Source organism: Microcaecilia unicolor, chromosome 11, assembly GCF_901765095.1.
Source record: "Microcaecilia unicolor chromosome 11, aMicUni1.1, whole genome shotgun sequence".
In the NCBI taxonomy this organism is placed as follows: Eukaryota; Metazoa; Chordata; class Amphibia; order Gymnophiona; family Siphonopidae; genus Microcaecilia; species Microcaecilia unicolor.
The window spans coordinates 24,705,995-24,733,114 of record NC_044041.1 but is presented as its reverse complement, the minus strand read 5'-3'; the positions used below and the strand labels follow the sequence as shown (position 1 = coordinate 24,733,114).

Genomic DNA, 27,120 nt, shown 5'->3' with positions numbered 1-27,120 from the left:
GGCTCGCCGTCACGGCATGGGGCTCCAAGCCACATATCTGGCAGGCGTAAACAACAGTCTTGCCGACAGGTTGAGCAGGATTATGCAACCTCACGAGTGGTCGCTCAATTCCCGTGTGGTACGACAGATCTTCCAGGTGTGGGGCACCCCCTTGGTAGATCTCTTCGCATCTCGAGTGAACCACAAAGTCCCTCAGTTCTGTTCCAGGCTTCAGGCCCACGGCAGACTGGCATCGGATGCTTTCCTCCTGGACTGGGGGGAGGGCCTGCTGTATGCTTATCCTCCCATACCTCTGGTGGGGAAGACTTTGTTGAAACTCAAGCAAGACCGAGGCACCATGATTCTGATTGCTCCTTTTTGGCCGCGTCAGATCTGGTTCCCTCTTCTTCTGGAGTTGTCCTCCGAAGAACCGTGGAGATTGGAGTGTTTTCCGACCCTCATCACACAGGACGAAGGGGCACTTCTGCATCCCAGCCTCCAGTCGCTGGCTCTTACGGCCTGGATGTTGAGGGCGTAGACTTTGCCTCTTTGGGTCTGTCCGAGGGTGTCTCCCGCATCTTGCTTGCTTCCAGGAAAGATTCCACTAAGAGAAGTTACTTCTTCCATTGGAGGAGGTTTGCCGTCTGGTGTGACAGCAAGGCCCTAGATCCTCGCTCTTGTCCTACACAGACCCTGCTTGAATACCTTCTGCACTTGTCTGAGTCTGGTCTCAAGACCAACTCTGTAAGGGTTCACCTTAGTGCAATCAGTGCTTACCATTACCATGTGGAAGGTAAGCCGATCTCAGGACAGCCTTTAGTTGTTCGCTTCATGAGAGGCTTGCTTTTGTCAAAGCCCCCTGTCAAGCCTCCTACAGTGTCATGGGATCTCAATGTCGTTCTCACCCAGCTGATGAAACCTCCTTTTGAGCCACTGAACTCCTGCCATCTGAAGTACTTGACCTGGAAGGTCATTTTCTTGGTGGCAGTTACTTCAGCTCGTAGAGTCAGTGAGCTTCAGGCCCTGGTAGCCCAGGCCCCTTACACCAAATTTCATCATAACAGAGTAGTCCTCCGTACTCACCCTAAGTTCTTGCCAAAGGTTGTGTCGGAGTTCCATCTGAACCAGTCAATTGTCTTGCCAACGTTCTTTCCCCGTCCTCATTCCTGCCCTGCTGAACGTCAGCTGCACACATTGGACTGCAAGAGAGCATTGGCCTTCTACCTGGAGCGGACACAGCCCCACAGACAGTCCGCCCAATTGTTTGTTTCTTTTGATCCCAATAGGAGGGGAGTGGCTGTAGGGAAACGCACCATATCCAATTGGCTAGCAGATTGCATTTCCTTCACTTACGCCCAGGCGGGGCTGGCTCTTGAGGGTCATGTCACGGCTCATAATGTTAGAGCCATGGCTGCGTCGGTAGCCCACTTGAAGTCAGCCTCCATTGAAGAAATTTGCAAAGCTGCGACGTGGTCATCTGTCCACACATTCACATCTCATTACTGCCTGCAGCAGGATACCCGACGCGACAGTCGGTTCGGGCAGTCAGTTCTTCAGAACCTGTTTGGGCTTTAGGATCCAACTCCACCCCCCGAGGGCCCTGTTTGTTCTGTTCCAGGCTACACTCTCAGTTAGTTGGTAAATTTTTTAGGTCAATCTCAGTTATGTCCTCGCCGTTGCGAGGCCCAATTGACCATGGTTGTTGTTTTGAGTGAGCCTGGGGGCTAGGGATACCCCATCAGTGAGAACAAGCAGCCTGCTTGTCCTCGGAGAAAGCGAATGCTACATACCTGTAGAAGGTATTCTCCGAGGACAGCAGGCTGATTGTTCTCACAAACCCGCCCGCCTCCCCTTTGGAGTTGAGTCTTCCCTTGAAGTGTATTGTCTTGCTACATACTGGACTGGCCGGCTCGAGCCGGTTTCGGGCGGGAAGACGGCCGCGCATGCGCGGTGCGCATGGGCGCGCGAGGACTAGCAAAGGCCTTTGCTAGTAAACTTTCCGATGGAGGGGGCTGCCGAGGACGTCAACCCATCAGTGAGAACAATCAGCCTGCTGTCCTCGGAGAATACCTTCTACAGGTATGTAGCATTCGCTTTAGAGTAGAGAGGTATTTGTTTTAGAATTAGGGTTACATTTATGTAAATTCTTGCTGAAAAGAAAAATATCAATAACCTTTTGGAAATCAGTTGTTACTATGGGAACAAAAAGGGTTTTTTTTCCCAGTGCTAATTTGTCAGAATATACATTGCATTATGGAGTCAATTTGTCATTTGTCGTTCTTTCACAAGATACTCTTCTGCCTGCAGTAGAGAGCATTATAGTAGCATGTTTTTGTTTGCATTTTGATTATTGCATGCCCAGATATTTGGGTTTTCCTACTGCTGAAAGATTTAAAAAGTTTTGAATAATACAAGGAGAGATAAATATTTGCCTTTAATCACACAACAGGCAAGAATCAGTTTTAGCTGTCAAACTGTGGGAATCTGTATGATTTCCTTTCAAGTGACTTTAAAGTTACAAGCAGTATCCCTATCTAAGGGACATTTTGTATTTTAAGAGCTTGTTGCTGTCTCAGAGACAGTACTGGCTCCATGCTGAAGTCTAGGAGAGAAAGGGTTTGTACTCAGCCAGGGTAGTTACTGGTATAACTAAGAAGTCATATTTGCTATAGTTGTGTCTATGGTCATTTACAGAGCATTTTATATTGTGGCATGTGATCCTGAAAACTCCCACTGTTTTCTAGGTTCATTATAAAATAAAGAATCTGTTCCTCTCAAATGCAAATGCCTTTTTTTTTTTTTGCTTGATACAGACCCAGTTACAATTCTGATTTAGAGGTCCTTTCACTATTGTGTGCTAACAGATTTAGCATGCACTAATGATTAGCTCTCACTAAATGATAAGATGCCCATAGGAATATAATGGGCTTTGTATCATGTAGCAAACCTTAGTAAAAGGACCCCTCAAAGATTAGGGAGAATGTCTGTGCTTATTCCTTAGCTCTGATAAATGTGTATTGTATTACACAAATTTGCTAAGAAATCAGGCTTTCTGTAATAATTTTTACTATTGCTCTGAATACATACATTATTTAGGGATGTATTTACTAGGGTGATAAGATTTTGAAGTTACTGCATGTTATTTGTTAAAATTAACGCATGCGATAACTGCAAAAACTGTTTGTTAATTGTTAGGTTGTTTTCAACATTTAACAGTACACTTAGCGGGGCATAATCGAAAGGGATGCCCAAGTTTTGCTGAGGACGTCCTTGCAAAATGTCCCGATGGAGGGGCAGGGAAACCCGTATTATCGAAACAAGATGGACATCCATCTTTCGTTTCGATAATATGGTCGGAGACGCCCAAATCTTGAAATTTAGGTCGTCCTTAGACTTGTTCGTTTCTTATTTTTGGCGATAATGGAAACCAAGGACACCCATCTCAGAAACGACCAAATGCAAGCCCTTTGGTTGTGGGAGGAGCCAGCATTCATAGTGCACTGGACCCCTGACATGCCAGGACACCAACCGGTCACCTCAGTGGACTTCATAAATTGCTCCCAGGTACATAGCTCCCGTATCTTGTGTGCTGAGTCCCCCCAACCCCCCCTACCCACAACTGTACACCACTACCATAGCCCTTATGGGTGAAGGGGGGCACCTAGATGTGGGCACAGTGGGTTTGTGGTGGGTTTTGGAGGGCTCACATTTACCACCACAAGAGTAACAGGTAGGGGGGGATGGGCTTGGGTCCGCCTGCCTGAAGTGCACTGCACCCACTAAAACTGCTTCAGGGACCTGCATACTGCTGTCATGGACCTGAATGTGACATTTGAGGCTGGCATGGAGGCTGGCATAAAATATTTTTAAAGATGGTTTTTGAGGGTGGGAGGAGGGGGTTAGTAAGGGTGATCCCCGAGGTGGACCGGGGAGAGAGCCTGTTGTTAAAAATTTACCAGCACACCACTGAAGCATAGCCAATGTGATGCCGATTTTTAAAAAGGGTTCTAGGGGTGATCCGGGAAATTATAGACTGGTAATCCTGACATCAGTGCTGGGCAAAATAGTGAAAACTATTATAAAGAATACAATTATAGAACACGTAGACAAACATGGTTTAATGGGACAGAGTCAACTTGGGTTCAGCCGAGGGAAGTCTTGCCTCACCAATTTCTTTCTTTCTTTTCTTTTCTTTCATTTGTATCCCACATTTTCCCACCGAATAGCATGAAGGCGTGAATAAACATGTGGATAAAGGTGAGCCACACCTTTATAAAGGTTGATGTAGTGTATCTACATTTTCAGAAAGCTTTAAATAGAGTTCCTCATGAGAGACTCCTGAGAAAATTAAAGAGTCATGGGATAGGAGGCAAGGTTCTGGTGTGGATATTTATAAATGATATGGAAATCGGAACGACGAGTGAGGTGATCAAATTTGCAGATGATACAAAACTATTCAAGGTTGTTAAAACACGTGCGGACTGTGAAATATTGTAGGAAGACTTTAGGAAATTGGAAGGCTGAGCATCCAAATGGCAGATGAAATTTAATGTGGACAAATGCAAGGTGATGCACATTGGAAAGAATAATCCGAATCTTAGTTACCTGATGCTAGGGTCCACCTTGGGAGTTAGCGCTCAAGAAAAAGATCTAGGTGTTGTTATAGATAATATGCTGAAATCTTGCGGCAGCCAAAAAAGCAAGCAGGATGCTAGGAATTATTAGGAAAGGGATGGTGAATAAGATCAAAAGTATTATAATGCCTTTGTATCACTCCTGGTGTGTCCGTACCTTGAGTATTGCATTCAGTTCTGGTTGCCATATCTCAAAAAAGATATAGCGGAATTAGAAAAGGTTCAAAGAAGAGTGACCAAAATGATAAAGCGGATAGAACTCCTCTCGTATGAGGAAAGGCTAATGAGGTTAGGGCTCTTCAGCTTGGAAAAGAGACGGATGAGGGGAGATATGATTGAGGTCTACAAAATCCTGAGTGGTGTAGAATGAGTAGAAGTAAATCGACTTTTTACTCATTCCAAAAGTACAAAGACTAGGGGATACTCAAGGAAGTTACATGGAAACACTTTAAAAACAAATAGGAGGAAATATTTTTTCACTCAACGAATAGTTAAGCTCTGGAACTCTTTGCCAGAGGATGTGGTAACAGCGGTTAGTGTATCTGGGTTTAAAACAGGTTAGAACAAATTTCTGGAGGAAAAGTCCATAGTCTGCTATTGAGAAAGACATGGGAAGCAACTGCTTTCCCTGGGATTTGTAGTATGGAGTGTTGCCATGATTTGGGTTTCTGCCAGGTACTTGTGACCTGGCTTTGCCACTGTTTGGAAAACAGGATAGCGGGCTGGATAGACCATTGGTCTGGCCCAGTATGGCTACTCTTATGTTCTTATGTATACATATTGAGATTTTTAAGTCTGTCCCCAAGCTTTGGAATAATTTAATCTCTACTCTTTAAAGACTTGTTTGCCCTGATTCTAAATATGGCAGATTATTTTTCAGAGAAGATTAACACACTTCAAAGTCTGTGGTCAATCTGCTTCACTACAAGCTTGTGACTTTTATTCTCAGGAGGATCAAAATATTCATGTTGACAGGTCTTGGCTAGTTTTTACATATGTTACTGATGCTTCTGTAGTCTCCTTGATCTCTAAATTAGGTCTATCCTCCTGTCCTTTAGATGTATTCCCAGCTATGATTTTTAGAACACTCCCTCCTGATGTGTCTCGTTGGCTTTCTATCTTTATAAATCATTACTTAAAGTGTGTTTTTTTTCTCCTCATGCGTAAAATAATTCTTAAACCGCTTATTAACTCTACATCTTTAGAATCTAGTGTTTTACCATCAAATTATAGGCCAATTGCTAATATTTCTCTTTTTACAAAACTTACAGAATCTGTAGTTTCAAAACAGTTAATGGCCTATATTGAGAAATTTTCTATCTTACAGTCTTATCAGTATGGCTTCCGGCCATTTCACAATACTGAATCTTTGCTTTTGGCATTAACTACCACTATATAATGTATTCTTAGTGAGGGAGGTCAGGAAATGGGTACATATACAGTACAATGATGTCTTCCTCTCACAGGTCTTGGATTGCGTTCCCACGTTTGTGTACCGACAGCCCCCTAACCTGAAATAGATACCAGCAACCACAAACTGTTCTGCAATGACAGTCATTCAGGGATTAGACCTTGCCAGAAACCCAGATCCAACTCTGTTTCCACATTCACCCAGGTAATACTATCAACTACAACATCTGGGAATCATTTGCCTGCTCCTCCTCCTCCTCCTCAAATGTATTATATGCCATCATCTTCCAGCATTGTCTTCTGCTGTCTATACAGGACAAACAGGTCAATCTCTAACAAAAAGAATAAATGGACACAAATCTAAAATTAGAAATGGGAACATTCGAAAGACCAGTAGGAGAACATTTACATCTTTCAAGACACTCTGTCTGAGCTTAACTTTGCCATACTCAGCAAAAGAACTTCAAAGGGACACTCCAGCATGAAACTTGTTGAACTGGAACTCATTAAAAGACTTAACACCATCACCCTAGGCCTGAGTGGAATCACAGCTCACTACAGGTATAACTGGACAATTATTCTGAGATCATCCTATCTTTGTGCTCTCTCACCATAATTGTCATTTAACTGAACCATGCTGCTATTATCACTCCCTTTCCACTCTATGCCCTGCCCTTTTCAATATTTTATATCCCATCTCATCTTTCATGCATCTTCGTGTACATGTACCCACTTCCCGAATCTCACTTCATGCATCTGTTGAAGTGGATGTTGGTCCTTAAATGCTCATATCTCAATAAATTGGTTAGTTTATAAGGTACCACCTGCCTGTCAATTCACAGTTAAACATGATCAAATCCTAGTACAGTGTAAGCTAATAGTTTCTCATGCACAGACTCAGAAAATCTGTATGAAATTTTTGAAGAATGCAGCTGGATGCACAATAGTTTGAAAGCAATCTAATGTGGTGTATCAACAATTAGAAATTAAAAGCAATAGTACAAGAAGGATAGCAGCGGGTTGAGAACCAAATTCCACTGTAGCTCCTTGTGACCTTGAGCAAGTCACTTAACTCTCCACTGTCTTAGGTACAAACGTAGGTAGTGACCCTATTACTCTCAAAGGTGTAGGTTTCCGCAGCCTTCTCACTCTGCCCAGAACCCCCAGGCCCAGATACATCGGCCTCACCAGTCCCGACCTGAGAAGTTCCAGCAGGCTCCCCTGTCGAAGCAAGGGGCAAGCTTTTGGCCAACGCCAGGAGAGCCTAGCCACATTCGAAGTAACTGTCCTGGATGGCCTACCAGTAGGGGGAAGCTGAATTTTTTCTAACACAGGTGGCCCCTTGTAACCTCCGACCGGTGGGGTCTTCAAATAGTCTGTCTAAGTTATGCCCTGCATTGTCATCAAAGACCACCAAATTGCCCACTGAGAGCATCATTCATCAGCTCTCTGCACAAACTGGTCCTTTTAGAGTAAATCTCTGCCCTTTTATGTGGTCGAACCCATGCTACCAGGGGAAGAAGGAAGGAATTCTATTCCAAGTACTTGCTTGTGCCCAAGCAAATGGTGAGATTCCATCCCATCATAGACTTAAGCACCCTGAACAAATTCCTGAAGAAAAGTTCAGGATGATGTTTCCTAGGCACCCTTCTCCTCGTGATTCAGGAAAAAGATTGGCTATGCTTTCTGGACTTAAAGGATGCCTATACCAACATTTTGATACTTCCCAGTCACAGGAAGTATCTCAGATTCTGAATAGAGAAACACCACTACCGCTATTGAATTCTGCCATTTGGCCTTGTGTCAACTCCCAGGGTATTCATCAGGTGCCTCGTGGTAGTTGCAGCATATTTGAGCAGACTGAAAATATATGTGTTTCCCTATCTGGACGATTGGCTGGTCAAGAGCGCAGGAGGGAGCAACAGAGTCAGTACGTCTAACTATTTGGGTGTTGGAGTTACTAGGGTTTGTCATAAACAATCCCAAGTCCCACCCTCTCCCGATTCAGCAACTGGAGTACATAGGAGCCCTGCTCGATACATACAGGCTCAGGCTTTTCTTAAACAAGTGAGGATAGAGACCTTGACAACACTTGCCTCACAGGTCTGAAGTAGCAATCAGGTCACAGCATGGCAGATGTTGAGATCCTCAAGAGTGTATGTCACTCCCTTGGCACACCTCCATATGAAAGATGCCCAGTGGACCCTAGGTTCCCAGTGGTCTCAGGTGGCTGGGACTCTAATGTATGTAATTCAGGTTCCTCCAGAGTTGACTCATGTCCTTCTCTTGTGGATAATTGAAACGAATTTGACTGAGGAACTACCGTTCCAAATTCCACCTCCTCAGAAGGTGCTAACAGATGCATCCAACCTGGGATAGGGATCTCATGTTGATGGGCTTCACACCCAAGGGACTTGGTCTGCTCAGGAAACAGATCTCCATATCAACCTCCTTGAGCTGAGGGCCATTTGGAACATTCTAAAGGCTTTCAGAGTTTGGCTACAGAACCAAATTATTCTCATTCAAATGGACAACCAGGTTGCAGTGTTCTAAGTGAACAAGCAGGGGTGAATGGGATCCAACCTCTTGTGTCAAGAAGCATTGAGGATGTGACAGTGGGCGCTCCTTCACGGAATAGTCCTCTGAGCCACATACCTAGCAGGAAAGGACAACTGCCTGGAGGACGGTTGAGTAAGGTTTTGTAACCGCTCGAGTGGTCTCTCAACATGGGTGTAGCCTGCAAGATCTTCTGAGAGTAGGGCACCTCCTTAGTGGAACTTTTTACCACTCATTTCAACAACAAAGTCCAGTTCTGTTCCATTCTCAGATCTCATGGCAGACTAGCATTGGATGCCTTTCTCCTACTGATTAACTGAGTGAATTCTTTCAAAAAGACAGTAAGTAAATCCTAATAATAAATAAACAGTAAGTACACCCTTAATTGTTTACTTGTAGCTCAGCATATGCAAAATATTTGCATTTTATGAAAGTATTAATAGGAAATATTTTGCTGACAAATTCATTCAGACTTTACTGAAAATGATGGGTGCATAAGAAAATGTAAACAATTTGTGGCAATTCTATAAATTGATGCTAAGATTTAGGTGCCCCAATGCCTTGCGTTCAGCATCAATTCTATAACCGTATCTTGGTGCGAAGATTCTGTTATAGAATACTGGCATAAGTGACCATTGGTGTACCAAAGTTAGATGCCAACAATCACACTAAATCAGTGACAGTTTTAATTCTTGGTGTCTAATTGTGTCCTAAAGTGGACACACTCCAGGATTCTGTAAAGGGCGCCTAAAAATGGGCACCAAATTTGTGCTTGCAACTCATTTAGTTCAAGACCTATTAATGGCCAATAATTGGCTGCTAAAAAGCAATTACTGGTGTTTATTTGGCATTCATTTAGAGTTGCGCATTCAACTATCTAGGTGCGATTGTATAAAAACCACACCTAAATCCTCTTGTGTGCAACCCAAAGGGGGCATAGCCATGGGAGAGACATGGATGATTTGGGGCATTCCAAAATGTTGTGCACAGTGTTACAGAATTTTGAGGAAGCATGCCCAACTTGTGCACCAGGATTTACACCTGGTTTCAGCAGGTATAATTCCTGGCATACACATTTGGGCATGGAAATTGCATTATTTGATAAAGGGTACTCATCCTGGAGCTCCTTTTATTGAATAGTACTGAGTGCCGATTTTTCTCAGCACCCAAAAATAGGGCACCATTTACTGAATCTGGCCCATAACTTATAGTGTTGTATAAATTACATTCATATATCTGAGGCATGCTTGTGACCTGCCCATACTTTGCTCAAGTTTGCACCTCCTTGCACTTTTGTGTTGGTGCATATGTTATGGTGCCTAGCACTTATGGTTCAAAGAAGAGCAACCAAAATGATAAAGTGGATGGAATGCCTCCCATATGAGGAAAGGCTAAAGAGGTTAAGGTTCTTCAGCTTGGAAAAGAAATGACTGAGGGGAGATATGATTGGGGTCTGCAATATCCTGAGTGGTGTAGAATGGGTAGAAGTGAATCGATATTTTACTTTTTCAAAAAGTACAAAGACCAGGGGACACTCAATGAAAGTACATGGAAATACTTTGAAAACAAATAGGAAGAAATATTTTTTCATTCAAAGAATAATTAATCTCTGGATCTCGCTGGTGACAGCAGTTAGTGTATCTGGGTTTAAAAAAAAAAAAAAGGTTTGGACAAGTTCCTGGAGGAAAAGTCCATAGTCTGTTATTGAAATGGACATGGGGGAAGCCACTGCTTGCCCCGGGATTGGTAGCATGGAATGTTGTTAATCTTTGGGATTCAGGAATGTTGCTACTAATTGGGTTTCTGCCAGGTATTTGTGACCTGGATTGGCCACTGTTGGAAACAGGATATTGGGCTAGATGGATCATTGGTTTGACTCAGTATGGCTATTCTTATGTTCTTATGCGTGTGTAATCCCTTGTTAGGTTGGGATTACTGAAGGTGTGAGCCCTGGTAGCGAGTCACTTGGGGGAGTGACTGGGAAGTTCCTGGGTGGGAGGAAGCCCAGCCAATGGGGAGTGTGTTTGGAGTAAAGTGCAGAAAGAAAGTGCCCATATGGGGAAGAGCGACAGCTCTGAGAGGAGTTGGGATGAGATAAAAGAGAAGAATTAGAACGGGAAAAGGTGTTTGGTTGCCTGCAAGCCCCTACCAAGTGACCTAAAGGAGAAGGGGGATCCTGAAGTGCCACCTTAATTTTGGACTATAATCAAGGAATAGTTGTTGACCTATCTACAACAACTGGTGAATGAGCCAGAGCTTTGGGCAGATTGGGGAGTCTGACCCACAAGCGGTGTCTGGAGCAGGAAAAAGCCTGTCCAAGGCCGAGGTGCTGCCCTGCGAGGTACACCCACAGAAGGAGGACAGCCATAATGGATCTGTGCCTGTGGTAACGGAGTTCATCAGGAGGAGGAGAAAATAGCCCTGAGGTTGCATCTGGCTGCAGGATAGGCATAAATGGCGAAACTGTATATTTGTAAATAGCCTGGTAAGAAATGCTTTCTCTATATATTCCTGAGAAGTACAGTGGTAAAGGTGATCCCCACGGAATGACAGAAGTCTGAAATTGAGTTATAGAAGAGTTTATATCATTGACTGTGGAAACACCATCCTGGAGGTTCAGGACAAATATATTCCACGTATTAGAAAAAAGGGAAAAAAGACTAAACGTCAGCCGGCATGGCTAAACAGTAAGATAAAGGAAATCATTAGAGCCAAAAAACAATCCTTCAGAAAGTGGAGAAGAGAACCAACTGAAAGTAACAGGATAGATCATAAGGAATGTCAAGCCAAATGCAAAGCGGAGATAAGGAGGGCAAAAAAGGACTTTGAGAAGAAATTAGCGTTGGAAGCAAAAATACATAGTAAAAATTTTTTTAGATACATTAAAAGCAGGAAACCGGCCAAAGAGTCGGTTGGGCCGCTGGACGAAAATGGTGTTAAAGGGGCGATCAAGGAGGACAAAGCCGTAGCGGAGAAATTAAATGAATTCTTTGCTTCGGTCTTCACCGAGGAGGATTTGGGGGGGACACCGGTGCCGGAAAGAATATTTGAAGCGGGGGAGTCGGAGAAACTAAACAAATTCTCTGTAACCTTGGAGGATGTAATGGGTCAGTTCAGCAAGCTGAAGAGTAGTAAATCACCGGGACCTGATGGTATTCATCCCAGAGTATTAATAGAACTAAAAAATGAACTTGCGGAGCTACTGTTAGAAATATGCAATCTGTCCCTAAAATCGAGTGTAGTACCGGAAGACTGGAGGGTAGCCAATGTTACTCTGATTTTTAAGAAGGGTTCCAGAGGAGATCCGGGAAATTATAGACCGGTGAGTCTGACGTCGGTGCCGGGCAAGATGGTGGAGGCTATTATTAAGAATAAAATTGCAGAGCATATACAAAAACATGGACTGATGAGACAAAGTCAGCACGGATTTAGTGAAGGGAAGTCTTGCCTCACCAATCTAATGCATTTTTTTGAGGGGGTAAGCAAACATGTGGACAATGGGGAGCCGGTTGATATTGTATATCTGGATTTTCAGAAGGCGTTTGACAAAGTGCCGCACGAAAGACTCCTGAAGAAATTGCAGAGTCATGGAATCGGAGGTAGGGTATTATTATGGATTAAGAACTGGTTGAAAGATAGGAAGCAGAGAGTAGGATTGCGTGGCCAGTATTCTCAGTGGAGGAGGGTAGTTAGTGGGGTCCCGCAGGGGTCTGTGCTGGGTCCGTTGCTTTTTAATGTATTTATAAATGACCTAGAGATGGGAATAACTAGTGAGGTAATTAAATTCGCCGATGACACAAAATTATTCAGGGTCGTCAAGTCGCAGGAGGAATGTGAACGATTACAGGAGGACCTTGCGAGACTGGGAGAATGGGCGTGCAAGTGGCAGATGAAGTTCAATGTTGACAAGTGCAAAGTGATGCATGTGGGTAAGAGGAACCCGAATTATAGCTACGTCTTGCAAGGTTCCGCGTTAGGAGTTACGGATCAAGAAAGGGATCTGGGTGTCGTCGTCGATGATACGCTGAAACCTTCTGCTCAGTGTGCTGCTGCGGCTAGGAAAGCGAATAGAATGTTGGGTGTTATTAGGAAGGGTATGGAGTCCAGGTGTGCGGATGTTATAATGCCGTTGTATCGCTCCATGGTGCGACCGCACCTGGAGTATTGTGTTCAGTACTGGTCTCCGTATCTCAAAAAAGATATAGTAGAATTGGAAAAGGTACAGCGAAGGGCGACGAAAATGATAGTGGGGATGGGACGACTTTCCTACGAAGAGAGGCTGAGAAGGCTAGGGCTTTTCAGCTTGGAGAAGAGACGGCTGAGGGGAGATATGATAGAAGTGTATAAAATAATGAGTGGAATGGATCGGGTGGATGTGAAGCGACTGTTCACGCTATCCAAAAATACTAGGACTAGAGGGCATGAGTTGAAGCTACAGTGTGGTAAATTTAAAACGAATCGGAGAAAATTTTTCTTCACCCAACGTGTAATTAGACTCTGGAATTCGTTGCCGGAGAACGTGGTACGGGCGGCTAGCTTGACGGAGTTTAAAAAGGGGTTAGATAGATTCCTAAAGGACAAGTCCATAGACCGCTATTAAATGGACTTGGAAAAATTCCGCATTTTTAGGTATAACTTGTCTGGAATGTTTTTACGTTTGGGGAGCGTGCCAGGTGCCCTTGACCTGGATTGGCCACTGTCGGTGACAGGATGCTGGGCTAGATGGACCTTTGGTCTTTCCCAGTATGGCACTACTTATGTACTTATGTACTTATAAGGATCACTGAAGTAAGAGTATGCCAGTTGCAGAAGTTACAATAAAAGGTTGACGTTTCTTATTAAGCCTTCTGAAGTTTTGTGTGGTTCCTGGACTTGAGAGTGGAGTGGAACCCTGAACTGAAAAAGTGTCTCACAAATCCCCAGAGCACTATTTTGGACCATTACCTACCCCAGCTCGATTGTATGAATAATGGAAAGAAGTGCGGGGTACGAGTGGCCTATACGTGAGCGGAGACTGTGGTTTGTGGCCTGGGTCTGGAGCTAATACCGGGTAAGACCAGGGTTACACGTGTAATTTCCAGTTAGTGGTGCCTGTCATGTACATACGTGCTATTATTCTAGATCTTAAGCTTTACAATTGGTGCATATTTTTAGGCGCTAATGTGTAGAATTGCCTTTTGCATCTTTCTACGAGGAGATCACATGTGCCTCCTCAGATCATATCTGTGAATTTATTTGAACTGAACATTCAGGCATCTGTTTGAATATTGTAGTTTTTTTGTGATTTGGTGGATATTTCCAGGAAACAACAAAGCTGGCCAAAATGTTTCCTTAGAAATGTTGCACTCCAAAAATGTTTGCTTTGTTGGTGACTAGTGACATCCTTGCAGACAGTTGGGGGGGGGGGGGGTGGTATTGTATAAATGGATTTAGTTCATGCCTTTTTCTGTATTGCAAAAGATGACTTACATTGAGGTCGAGTTTTTGTGATCATTACTAATTGATTATTAAATGCTCCTTCAGTTGATGTATTGCTGAATCCCAATTGATTGACCCCTGAGGAAGGCTGTTGGGTCCTGATTAAAGTTTTTTGGAGCATCTTACCCTTGTGTGTGGTGACTGATCTCTTGATATTGGGCCCTCTCCACCCTATTTCTGTTGTGCCAAAATTTCAGTGCCAGAAAAAAAATCGGTGTGGAGCAGCATTCTATAAATTGTGCTGTGGGTTGAGCACTGTTTATAGAATTGCAGTTAAAAGTCCATTTCTGTGCCAAAAGTTGGGCGTCAGTATTTATTCCAGCTGAAAGCTGGTGTAAGTGCTGGCACCCAACTCTGTGTATTTTAGTGCAGAAGTGGGACTATTTTATAACCCCATCCACAATTTTTAGGAACGCCCCTCCACTCCCCTGGCCACTCCCCTTTTGCGTTGCACTCTAGGAGGTTTAGGCACGTGGGGTTATAGAATAGGATGTGGGGAGATGGCACGTGCAAATTTCAATTATTGCCAATTAACTTCAATAATTGATTGTTAATCTCAAATAATTACAGTTAATCGACTTGTAAGCTAAATAATGCGTGTAAATTTCAACGACAAAAACTCAGCACCATATATAGAATCTAGGAGTTAATGCCTGAATATAGATTGGTTTAGATCTCAGGAATTGTATTTAAATTTTGCCATTTGTACACATGAATAAATATATACAATTAGGCTTTAGAAAATAGAGAGATTGAATTGGTTATATTCTATCTTAATGTTCTTATTTTTTTTCATTTTATCTTTTTTAGGGTTTCTGCTATTTAAAGATTTTTGTATGAATGAAATAGATGAAGGTGTACCACAACTTAAGTTTTATGAAGAGGTAATGTTTTCTTGTATAGCTTTTTAGTATGAAATGTTCATTTATTATGTTGTTTTTTTAAAAACTTGATTGTGTATTTTGGTTGGATTTATGTTTTGTTTCTCAATTGTAATGTTTTTAAATATTATATCTATCTATCTATCTATCTATCTATCTTTAAGTATATACAGTATACACACACACACACACACATATATATATATATATATATATATATATATATATGTATGTGTGATTTTATATTTAATATAAAAATATGTATATATTTCTCTTTCTCTATTATATATTTGGATTTAGCTGCACCTTTTTGTGTAGTAGCTCAAGGTGAGTTACATGTTACATTCAGGTATACCGGATATTTCTCCGAGGACAAGCAGGCTGCTTGTTCTCACATGTGGGTCAACGTCCGCGGCAGGCCAGGAATCGGCAAAAAATTTTGAAAGCAAAATAAAACTCAAGTCTTTTGAGAGAGTTCCATTGCGCGGGTAGCGCGAACGACTTCCTGCCCGCTGCGCGAGTGTGCCTCTCCAGTTCTTTTTTCTCCGCCGTGAGGTGCGGTTTATTTTTCTAATCACTCCTCTCAGGCCCAGGAAGAACTTCTCTGTTTCAAGTTCGGCTTCTTTTCTTTTTTGATTTGTTAAAAAAAAAAAAAACTATTTATAGCTTAGTTTCCTGTATTTTCTTTTCCTTTTTTCCCTGTTAAAGTTTCCTTTCTTTTTTGACGCGGCCGGCTTTTTTCCCTTTTTTGTGTTTTTTCTTTCTTGGCACAATCGATTTCGCCAAAGCCGTTTTTTCTTCCATGTAATCAAAGACACCCAGCGGCTTCAAACGTTGTACTCGGTGCAACCGGACCATCTCAGGTACAGATATCCACGCTTAGTGTATCCAGTGCCTTGGGCCCGACAATAGCCCAGCCGCTTGTAGTCTGTGTCTTCGTATGAAGAAACGGTCTCAAGAGGCCCAACGAGAGAAGCTTTTTGGGGCCTGGTCCGGTCCTTCGACGTCGACATTGACATCGGTACCGAGGTCGGCGGCTTCGACATCGACAGGCACATCGACGTCGAGGAGAGAGGTAATGGCTGCTGAGAGGCCAACTCGTGCTGGGAGCAGTGAGGCGTCGAGTGGGTCTCCACCTGTCTCGAGGCCTCCTGTTATGCAGGCCCCCCGGGACTGACCTTCTTCAGACCTGGCCCCGAGGAGACGTGAGGATTCCACGTCCTCCTTATCGGTACCGAGGAGTCTTGATGACTGGCGTCGAGCGAAGGCTAAGAAGCACCGTTATCATTCTACCTTTATGCACGGTACCGGGAGCTCCAGGGCGTGGAGAGAGTCAGCACCCGAGAAGCGTCAGCGCTGAGAGGACCGCTCCCCCTCGATACAGGAGGTGCCGATGCATCGGTCGTCTGGCAGCCCGGTACCTGCTCCCAAGCCTCCACGTATTCTGACACCGCCTGTTCCATCGGTCCCGCAGCCTTCTCCAGTGGCGGCTCTCAACGAGCATCTTGTTTCCAGAACTTCTGGAAGGCTTACTGCGACAATCAGCTTCGGTGTTGGGGGTGCTTGCGCCTTCTGTACCATCTGCTGCAGCGGTGTCTGGCTCTTCTCCTGTGGTGAGGTCTTCGACAGTGGTGCTGCCTGCATCATCAGCGTTGTCTGCCACCCAGGTTGACTCCCCATCGACATCGGTGGAGGGAGCTTCGCCGCAGTCGCATCGGGCGTCGACTTCTCAACATCGCCACAGAGGACATCGTTCCTCAGCGTCGAGGCAGGTCCAGTGTCGGAGTACCTTGACATAGGTTGCATCCGAAACTGAGCAATAGCGCTCGTGGGAATCAGAGGAAGATCCCAGGTACTTCTCTTCTGATGAGTCCTTTGGGATTCCCTCTGACCTTTCCCCTCCGCTGGAAAGAAGACTATCTCCACCCGAGAGTCTCTCTTTTTCCTCCTTTGTCCGGGAAATTTCTTCGGCTATTCCCTTCCCTGTGGAGGTTGAGGATGAGCCCAGGACTGAGATGCTCGAGGTCCTGGATTATTCTTCTCCACCTAAAGAGGCTGTGACAGTCCCTCTGCATAAGGTACTAAAGGAAGTCCTTGTGTGAAACTGGTCGGCCCCTCTGTCTGGCCCTGTGGTTCCCAAGAAAGCTGAGTCTCAATACCATGGTGAACCTGGATTGGTGAGGTCCCAATTACCCTACAATTCCATGGTGGTGGATTCCGCTCTCAAGAGAGCTAGGAGTACTAGAGACTCTGCTTCGGTGGCCCCTGGCAGAGAAGCTAGGACTCTTGACTCTTTTGGGAGAAAGACGCATCAGGCCGCTATGCTTGCCACCAAGATCCAGTCTTACCCAGCTCTTCATGAGCGTACACTTGCGGGACTCGATACAGCAACTGTACGGAGCTGGCTGAGCCTTTTCGCCAGGTGGTCAGGCAGCAAAGGACGTGTCGAAAATTCCTGGCCAGGGGTACATTTGACACTTTTGATGTAGCATCCAGGATCGCTGCTCAAGGTAAAGTGATGTGCATACTCTCATGGCTGCGTGTCTCTGACCTGAATCATTCTGTCCAGCAGCGAATGGCGGATGTTTCTTGCCAGGGGGGGATAATCGTTTTGGTGAAAAAGTAGAGGATCTTGTTGATCAGATCAAGAAGCATAATGATGCTATGGATTCTCTCTCCCACCGGGTGCCTTCTGCTACAGCCTCCTTTTCTAGCAGGTATTTTGGAGGGAAGAGAAGTGTTCCCTATTCCTACTCTAGGCGTAGGTACACTCCTGCTTCTCAGCAGCCTGCCCAGGCTCAGCCCCAGCACGCTCGTTCTTATCAACAGCGTGCGTCTAAGGCCCACTCTGCTCTCCAGTAAAAGCAAGGGACTGGCTTTTGACAGACTCCAGTTCAGCATAGCCTCTCTAAAAGTGTCCGTACTGGACGACTTGCCGGTAGGGGGCAGGTTGATGTTTTTTCACCAAAGGTGGCCTCTCATAACCTCTGAACGGTGGGTTCTTCAAATAGTCCGGTTAGGATACACCCTCAATCTAGAATACAAACCTCCAAATTGCCCACCAGGAGCTCATTCTTACAGCTCCCAGCACAGGCAGATACTTGCAGAGGAACTCTCCGCCCTTCTAAAGGTCAGTGCGGTCGAACCCGTTCCACCAGGGGAAGAAGGGCTGGGATTCTATTCCAGGTATTTCCTTTTGCAAAAAAGAACAGGGGGGATGCGTTCCATCCTAAACCTATGGGGCCTAAACAAATATCTGGTTCGAGAAAAGTTCAGGATGGTTTCCCTGGGCACCCTTCTTCCCGTGATTCAAGAGAACGATTGGCTATGCTCTCTGGACTTAAAGGATGCTTACACACACATCTCAATACTTCCAGCTCACAGGAGGTATCTTCGATTTCGGCTAGGAACACAGCACTTTCAGTACGTTGTACTGTCCTTTGGTCTGGCGTCTGTGCCCGGGGTGTTCGCAAAGTACCTGGCTGTAGTTGCAGCATCGCTACGCAGACTGGGAGTGCATGTGTTCCCTTATCTCGACGATTGGCTGGTGAAGAGCACCTCAGAGGCAGGCGCTCTACTGTCCATGCGAATGACTATTCAGATGCTAGAACTACTGAGGTTCGTGATCAATTGTTAAAAGTCCCATCTCACTCCAGTTCAAAAATTGGAATTCATTGGAGCACTGTTGAACACAAAGACAGCTTGAGCTTATCTTCCTGAGGCGAGGCCAGACAACCTCCTGTCCCTAGTGTCCATGGTTTGAGCGTCTCAACAGATCACATCTCGGCAGATGTTGAGACTTCTGGGGCATATGGCATCCACAGTTCATGTGACTCCCATGGCACACCTACACATGAGATCAGTTCAGTGGACCCTAGTGGATCAAGCTGTGGGAAGTCTAGATGATGTGATCCAACTGTCCACCGAGTTTTGGAATTCCTTGCAGTGGTGGACGATTCAATCCTATTTGACCTTGGGATGTCCATTCCAAATTCCTCAGGCATAAAAAGTGCTGACGATGGATGCATCCCTCCTGGAGTGGGGAGCTCATGTAGATGGAATTCACACTCAGGGAGCTTGGTCCTTTAAGGAAAAAGGTCTTCAGATCAACCTTCTGAAATTGCGAGCGATCTGGAACGTTCTAAAGGCTTTCAGAGACCGGCCGTCCAACCAAGTCATATTGATTCAGACAGACAATCAGGTTGTCATGTATTACACCAACAAGCAGGGGGGCACCGGATCTCGCCCTCTGTGTCAGGAAGCTGTCTAGATGTGGCTTTGGGCACGCCGTCATGGCACGTTTCTCCAAGTCACTTATCTGGCAGGCATAAACAACAGTCTGGCCGACAGACTGAGCAGGGTAATGCAACCTCATGAGTGGTCACTGCACATGGGTGTAGTCCGCAAGATCTTCTGAGCATGGGGCACCTCCTCAGTGGATCTTTTTGCCACTCAGATCAATCACAAGGTCCCTCAGTTCTGTTCCAGGCTTCAGGCCCACGACAGACTAGCGTCAGATGCCTTTCTCCTTCATTGGAGAGCAGGCCTTCCGCATGCATATCCTCCCATACCTCTGATAGGGAAGACTTTGCTGAAACTCAAATAAGACTGCGGAACCATGATTCTGATAGCTCCTTTCTGGCCACGTCAGATTTGGTTCCCTCTTCTTCTGGAGTTGTCCTCCGAGGAACCGTGGAGATTGGAATGTTTTCCAACCCTCATCGCCCAGAACGAGGGGTCACTTCTACATCCCAACCTCCAGTCTCTGGCTCTCACGGCCTGGATGTTGAGAGCTTACAATTTCTCCTCCTTGGGTCTTTCAGAGGGTGTATCTCGAGTCTTGCTTGCTTCCAGAAAAGATTCCACCAAGAAGTGTTACTCTTTCAAATGGAGGAGGTTTGCCGTCTGGTGTGACAGCAAGGCCCTAGATCCTCTTTCTTGTCCTACACAGACCCTGCTTGAATACCTTCTACACTTGTCAGAGTCTGGTCTCAAGACCAACTTTAAGAGTTCACCTTAGTGCGATTAGTGCTTATCATCGCCGTGTAGAAGGTAAGCCTATCTCTGGACAGCCTTTAGTTGTTCGCTTAATGAGAGGTTTGCTTTTGTCAAAGCCCTCAGTTAAACCTTCACCAGTGTCATGGGATCTTAACGTCGTACTCACGCAGCTGATGAAAGCTCCTTTTGAGCCACTGAATTCCTGCCATCTGAAGTACTTGACCTGGAAGGTCATTTTCTTAGTGGCTGTTACTTCACTCATAGGATCAGTGAGCTTCAGGCCTTGGTAGTGCATGCACCTTATATCAAATTCCATCATAATAGAGTAGTCCTCTGCACGCACCCTAAGTTCCTGCCTAAGGTGGTTTCGGAGGTCCATCTGAACCAGTCAATTGTCTTGCCAACGTTTTTCCCCGTCCTCAAACCCGCTCTGGCGAAAGCAGTTTGCATACCTTGGACTGCAAGAGAGCATTGGCCTTTTACGTGGAGCGGACACAGCCCTTCAGACAGTCCACCCAGTTGTTTGTGTCTTTCAATCCCAACAGGAGGGGAGTCACCATCGGAAAGTGCACTATCTCCAATTGGCTAGCAGATTGTATTTCCTTCACGTATGCCCAAGCTGGGCTGACTCTACAGGGTCATTTATTTATTTATTTGTGGCATTTATATCCCACTCTTTCCCGCTCGATAGCAAGTTCAGTGCGGCTTACAAAGTGTGATACAAAGTATCACAGAGATAATACAAAGTATGGAACAAAGTATAACACAAAGTATGGAACAAGTATAACAGAGATGACATAATTGCATGGACATTAGTAAGAGATATGGGGAAAGGATTGGAGTGTGGGTGTGTTGAGGTATGTGTCGAGGTGTGTCATGTCACGGCTCATAATGTTAGAGCCATGGCTGCATCAGTGGCCCACTTAATGTCGGCCTCCATTGGCGAGATTTGCAAGGCTGTAACGTGGTCATCAGTAACCACATTCATATCTCACTACTGTCTTCAGCAGGATACCCGACGCGACAGTCGTTTTGAGCAGGCAGTGCTGATTGTTCTCACAAACCCGCCCTCCTCCCCTTTGGAGTTGTTGTTTTCTTGTTTATATGGTTTTTGATTAAACTGAAGAGGCACGCTCGCGGCGGGTGGGAAGTCGTTCACGCTACCCGCGCAACAGAACTATCCCGAAAGACTTTGATTTTAATTTGCTTGCAAAGTTTTTTGCCGATTCCTGGGCCGCCACGGACGTCGACCCACATGTGAGAACAATCAGCCTGCTGTCCTCAGAGAATACCTGCTACAGGTAAGTATCTTAGCTTTATTTACACAACTCTGTGCTGTAGGGCTTTATGGTAAGGGGGGAGAGGCTGGATGGGCATTTCTGTTCCTCAACAGAAATGCCCACCCAGCCTTCCCCTCCCTTACCATACAGCCATGCAGTTTGGAAGGAACAGGTGGCCTTCTGTATGGCCACACTTATCATATATGTACCAAAGTTTCTCTGTCACAGTTCACCTGTCTGCAACCCAGATTGCTGACTCCTCTCACATCAACCCCAGCATTTGATAATACCACATATGTAGTGCACAAAGTACACACACAGACCCTGGTTGGTGCAAAAAGTGTAAAATTGTATTTCTACAAACTATTTACAAACTCCCTCCCCCCCGCCCCCCAACTTCATTTTCCCCTCTCCTGTCCCTCCAAGTGGCTTCTTTTTAGCTCTATTATAAGCATCATCAGACGGCTATGAGTCTGCTGACAGACCTTGACAGAGTGCTGCAGTGCTGCCACCTCCTGCAGCAACTGGTTGACTACAGCAACCAGTTGCTGCAGGAGTTGCAGTACTGCGGCAGTGTTTTCTGGAGCTGGTGGTGTTGGTGGGGCTGGTGGGTCCTCCTTCCCCTCCAGAGGAGGCATATCTGCCCATTGGTCCACCTTGGCCTCCTCCTCCTCTTCCTCCTCAGCCTCCAACTCCTCGGCCTTCTCCTCCTGTTCCACTAATGCTGTGGCCTCCTCCTCCTGCTGCTGCTGTCCTGTGTATGTGAAAGGATTGTCTTTGAGATCAGCACATCCAACATGGCTTGCATAGTGCAGGAGCTGGCTGGCCTGAGGCGGGGGATGGGGAAAGGTGTGGTGAGCCCTTGGCTATACCCATGGGGTGTGAGATGCATGAGATGACATGACAGGGAACCCTGGAAGCTGGTCTGACACAGAGTACACAGGATATGTTGGCAGACCACACTCATTGGTCAGCAGCACGTTTGCATTATGATTTGTGACTATGGTTGGCTGACCTGTTTTTTTTTTGGGAGGGGGGGGGGGGGGGGGGGGGGGGAATGCACATAACTTTAATATGAGGCAATGACATCCACTAAGAGTAGGACCTGAGGCAGGAATATCATGAAACAGTATCCACCCCAGAAAGGGGGATACAGAAGTGAGGCATGTCATCTCATTAATCTCAGAGGAGGTTAGTTGGAAGTTGCAGCCACACTCATGGGAGGGTAGCTGCAACCTCAGGCCTTGATCTGGGACAGAGGTGTTATGACTTACTAGTTGCCTATTAGCCACATGGAACTGATATTGTACACATTTGTATTATTAAATAAATACATTTACATATGAGTACAGGTGTCCTGTTTATAATACTTATGTCGAGCCCTAAGGCTCCGTCTCACTGCCCTGATCATGTCAGGGCTCTCCCACTTGATTCAGCAGAACCTCCGCCGGAGGGACTCTAGGTCCCTCCGAATGTCAAATCTTCTGCTAGATATCAAGTTTGTACAGCAGGAGTCATGTGATGCCCCTTCTTGCCTTCAGCACACAAATTCATTTGGAAATCAAATAGGAGAGACACACAGCACTGATTGGGGAGGGGGGGGGGGGGGGGGCCATTACATTGGTACAAGCTTCCTTCCGCAAATTATTGAAGACCCATCTTTTTGAAAAAATCTACGGAAAGAGCCAAAACACATAAAATCCACACTCACTGTTCACTAATGCATCATACATGAGTGGAGGAGTGGCCTAGTGGTTAGGGTGGTGGATTTTGGTCCTGGGGAACTGAGGAACTGAGTTCGATTCCCACTTCAGGCACAGGCAGCTCCTTGTGACTCTGGGCAAGTCACTTAACCCTCCATTGCCCCATGTAAGCCGCATTGAGCCTGCCATGAGTGGGAAAGCGCGGGGTACAAATGTAACAAAAATAAATAAATACATCCACTTCTGCAATCTCATCCCCATAATCTCACATCACTCATACCTCCACTCAGAGAAATATGTATACCATATATCTTGATGCCTTAATATTGTCCTTTAAGCCTCCCATTGTCCCCTTCCAATGTTTCAATGTCTATGTTCCATCGTTATAGTCCTTAACGTTACTTCGACTGTCTCGCTTAACTCTACACAATGTAATCCATAACCAAGTTGTAACAAATTGTATTTCCATCATTTATATCATATTGTAAGCCACACTGAACCCGCAAAAAGGTGGGAAAATGTGGGATACAAATGCAATAAATAAATAAATAAATGTCATTGTGGTGGACATGAGGACAGAGAGTACCTTTTGTGTGCAGTATTGTATTGATGTGGGAATGCTTTTCCTTTGTAGTACATAGATTCTATTAATGAATGTGCATGTGCACATATTTATTTATTTGTTACATTTGTATCCCACATTTTCCCACCTATTTGCAGGCTCAATGTGGCTTACATAGTACTGGAGATGCGTTTGCAGACTCCAGTGTAAACAAATACATAGTGATGTTAAGATAAGATTAAGTTCATGTGGTCCAACCACATGTTCCGCAAGTACAGTGCATGTAGTTGCGGACATCCAGGTATGGGAAATATAAAGAATATTAATGTGCAAAATATAGTAACAAAGACATGTTTCTTGCAGCATAAGGACATCTTTCTCGTAAAACCGCCGAAGGACTATGGCAAGAGTGTGTTGGGGGCGTCCTTTGGCGGTTCTGGATGATGGGCTTCCTTTTTGCTGTACTTTGGGCGTCCCTGATTTGGGCGTTTCGAACTGCGATAATGGAATGTCTAAGGACGTCCATACTATTTTTCGGTTATACCTACCTGATTTTGGCTGACTTCACGAGGGCATCCTAAGTCATACTTGGACGACCTTTTGAAAATGCCCCTCACTATCTTTGTGTTGTTGCAGCCTGAAACACATAAAATTCCCAGCTGCAGCCAAGGGAAAAATAAAATTATGGTTTGCACCAACATACAATAATTCAGTATTACAAATTTTCACATGCTAAAATAGTGCAATGCTGTGTTATTTTACCAGACCTTTCATGATGTTGATACATAAGGGCAAATTTTCAGAATAACCTATGCAGTCAGTTCTGGTTACTGACTATGTAGGGTTTTTTTTTAAATTTAAATTTAAATTAATTATTATTTTTTTAAATTTCCTGGCATGGACATCAACATAACCTTTTGGTAGGGAGGAATTAGGGGTAGGAAAGGGGTGGGTTAGAAGTTATAAGGAAAGTAGCAATGTTCTTCTGTTATCTGAATGCAGAAATAACAAGAATAAATTTATTCAGATAATTTATCCATATAAAATTATGCTGGCATATTGAACTTTCAAGCTGTAGAGCATAGCTTGACTGAAAATCTGCATACTGATATCTGACTAAATTATTCTTATGTCTTTATGCACTCACCATCACACTAACAGCCCTGTTTACTAAGCCGTGCTGTAGGCATGCTAACATTTTAGCGTGCGCTAATGATAGAGACATCCATTATATTCCTAATTTTTAGCGTGCGCTAAAAGTTTGCATGCCTGTAGCACGGCTTAGTAAACAGGGCCCTCTCTGAGGCTCCATTGATTCTGGCTCCTAGATCCTTGACACCAACTCATTACAAGGTGTTGGAATCATTGGGGAGGAAGCTTTCCCAAAGACTGAGGGAAGGACTGCACCTCGACGCTCTTTAAAGCGTGGACATTGTTCCATTAGGTCGAGGCCAGAGCAGACTGAATCCCTGATCCTCAGTATGAGGTGGAGTCTGATTGGGACTGTTCTTGGGACTCAGATGAGGATCCACATTTTTCCTAGGAGGAGGATTCATAAGGAATCCCTTCTGAACTCTCACTTCCTTAAGAGAGATGAAAATCTTCTTTAGAGGTGCTCTTTTTCACCAGTTTTGTGAGGGAGATAACTGTGGCTGTCCCATTTAATAATTTACTTCATTGGATATTCAGCCGGTGGTGGTGAGCGTTCTGCTGACTGCTGCCATCATTATTCCTAGATAATCAGTGCTGGGCCATGTCTGAGCTTCGGCATTGAATATCTGGTTGATGTGGAGCCAGCTAACACATAACTGGATATATTGATAGTCAGAACTTAAGTGGCTGTGGTTTAGCGTAAAGGGCCCCTTTTATTAAGGCATGCTAGAGGATTTAACGCACGCTGAAAGTGAGTTTGAACTAAATGCTAAGACACCCATTGTATTCTTATGGGCATCTTAGCATTTAGTGCATGCTAATCATTAGCGCACGCTAAATCTGCTAGTGTGCCTTAGTAAAAGGGGCCCAAAGATACGACTGTGATTTATGTGGTTACCCTACTCAGTTAAGTGCTGAATATTCGTGGGAAGTACCGCCGGGCTGCTGCGGTAGCCCACTGGTACTTCCTGTTATAGAGCGTAAGCCTGTATTGGTTGTAAATAAAGGTGATTTACATTCAGGTATAATAAATGTACCTTTCCTCAGAAGGCTTACACCTTTTATTAAGTTGTGTTAAGCCCTAATGTGGCTTAGTGAGCCAAAAAAAAGGCTTACTACAGGATGCACTAAAATATCCTTTGGTAATATCCCTGTTTGTGTTTACTAATTGTGTGCTGTTTATTTTTTTTAATTGTTTTTTGGGAGAGGGTGTGGCATGGACAGGGAATAGGTGTGGAAGTGCTAACCAGCTAGTGTGTTCACATTAGTGCACACTAACTGGTTAATGTGGGGTTGACACAGAAGCCCTTAGTGCTCCCTTAGTGGTAAGTGCTCCCACTTTAATTATTTTGAGTTTCTGTGCTCAACCTGCAAATTAAAAAATGTAAAATGCCTTATTTTCCCACCATGGTAAAAATGCATTTAGCATGTGGGAAAGTTCTGTGTTAGGATGGGCTAAGTCCATTTTTTTACCACAGCTTAGTAAAAAGACCCCTAAGTTTGTACCTGAGTCAATGGAGGGTTAAGGGCCTCTTTTATGAAGCCGTGCTAGCAGCTGCTGGTGCAGTAATGCTGGCATTGCTGTGCGGCTTGATAAGAGGTGCTAAATGACTTGCCCAAGATGACAAGGAGCTGCAGTGGGATTTGAACTGAACTTCCTTGGTTCACAGCGCACTGCTTTAACCATTAGGCTATTCCTCCACTCCACTGAGAGGGAGATGCAAGAAACTGATGTAGTCATTGGGATCTAAATTGATGCAGTCATTGGAATCTGCTGGGTACTTTCTAATGATACAGATTGGCCACTGCCAAAGACAAATTGCTGGATTTGATGAATCTTTGTCTGACTCAGCATGGTATACTTTTCATTGTTAGCTCAAGGCACATTACATCTCAGATACAGTAGGTATTTCCCTTCTTATTATATGGTGAACCCTCCAGGAACATGGAAAACCTACTGTACCTAAAGGCCCACCATTACAATAGCCCTCAGGCTTGCAGGTCATTTATATATTTAATTACAGTAGGTATTTCTGTATTCCAGGAGGACTCACAAATTTGTACTGAAATGAACGAGTTTTCCGAGGACAAGCAGGTCTCACATTTGGGTGACATTATCCTGACGGAGCCTGGTGCGGACGCTAACTAGCTTACAGTGTAGGACTTTCTAGCTGCGTCCCACCGCGCATGCGCTGGTGCCTTCTCGCCCGATGTGGGAGTGCACGTCCTCCAGCCTTTGTTTTTTTTTTTTCGCAGCGCTGGAAGTACACACTTTGTGTTCTCTTCCTCAAGCTGTGCTCTTGATTTCAGTGAGTGCCGTCCCATGTGGGCGTTTTCTCTTTTTCCCTCTTCAGTTACTTTCCTGTTACTCTTTTTAGTTCTTTTTCTGCATTTTAAGTTTCCATTCTTTTCGTGAATGGCTGCGCAGTTAGGCTGCAGCCCTGTCCTGAATTTGAACACTTCTTTCTCTTGTAGCTCAAGATTGAA

General features: G+C 44.7%; 1 protein-coding gene across 1 annotated transcript in view; it reads left to right on the top strand.

Moving 5' to 3' along the window:
• Positions 1 to 27,120, top strand: part of GRK3 (G protein-coupled receptor kinase 3) — a 441,692-nt gene that overhangs the window by 146,843 nt on the left and 267,729 nt on the right. The window contains exon 3 of the mRNA XM_030219404.1: positions 14,868 to 14,941. Within this exon, the coding sequence (XP_030075264.1) occupies positions 14,868 to 14,941 (74 nt within the window). The remainder of the gene's footprint in view (positions 1 to 14,867; positions 14,942 to 27,120) is intronic.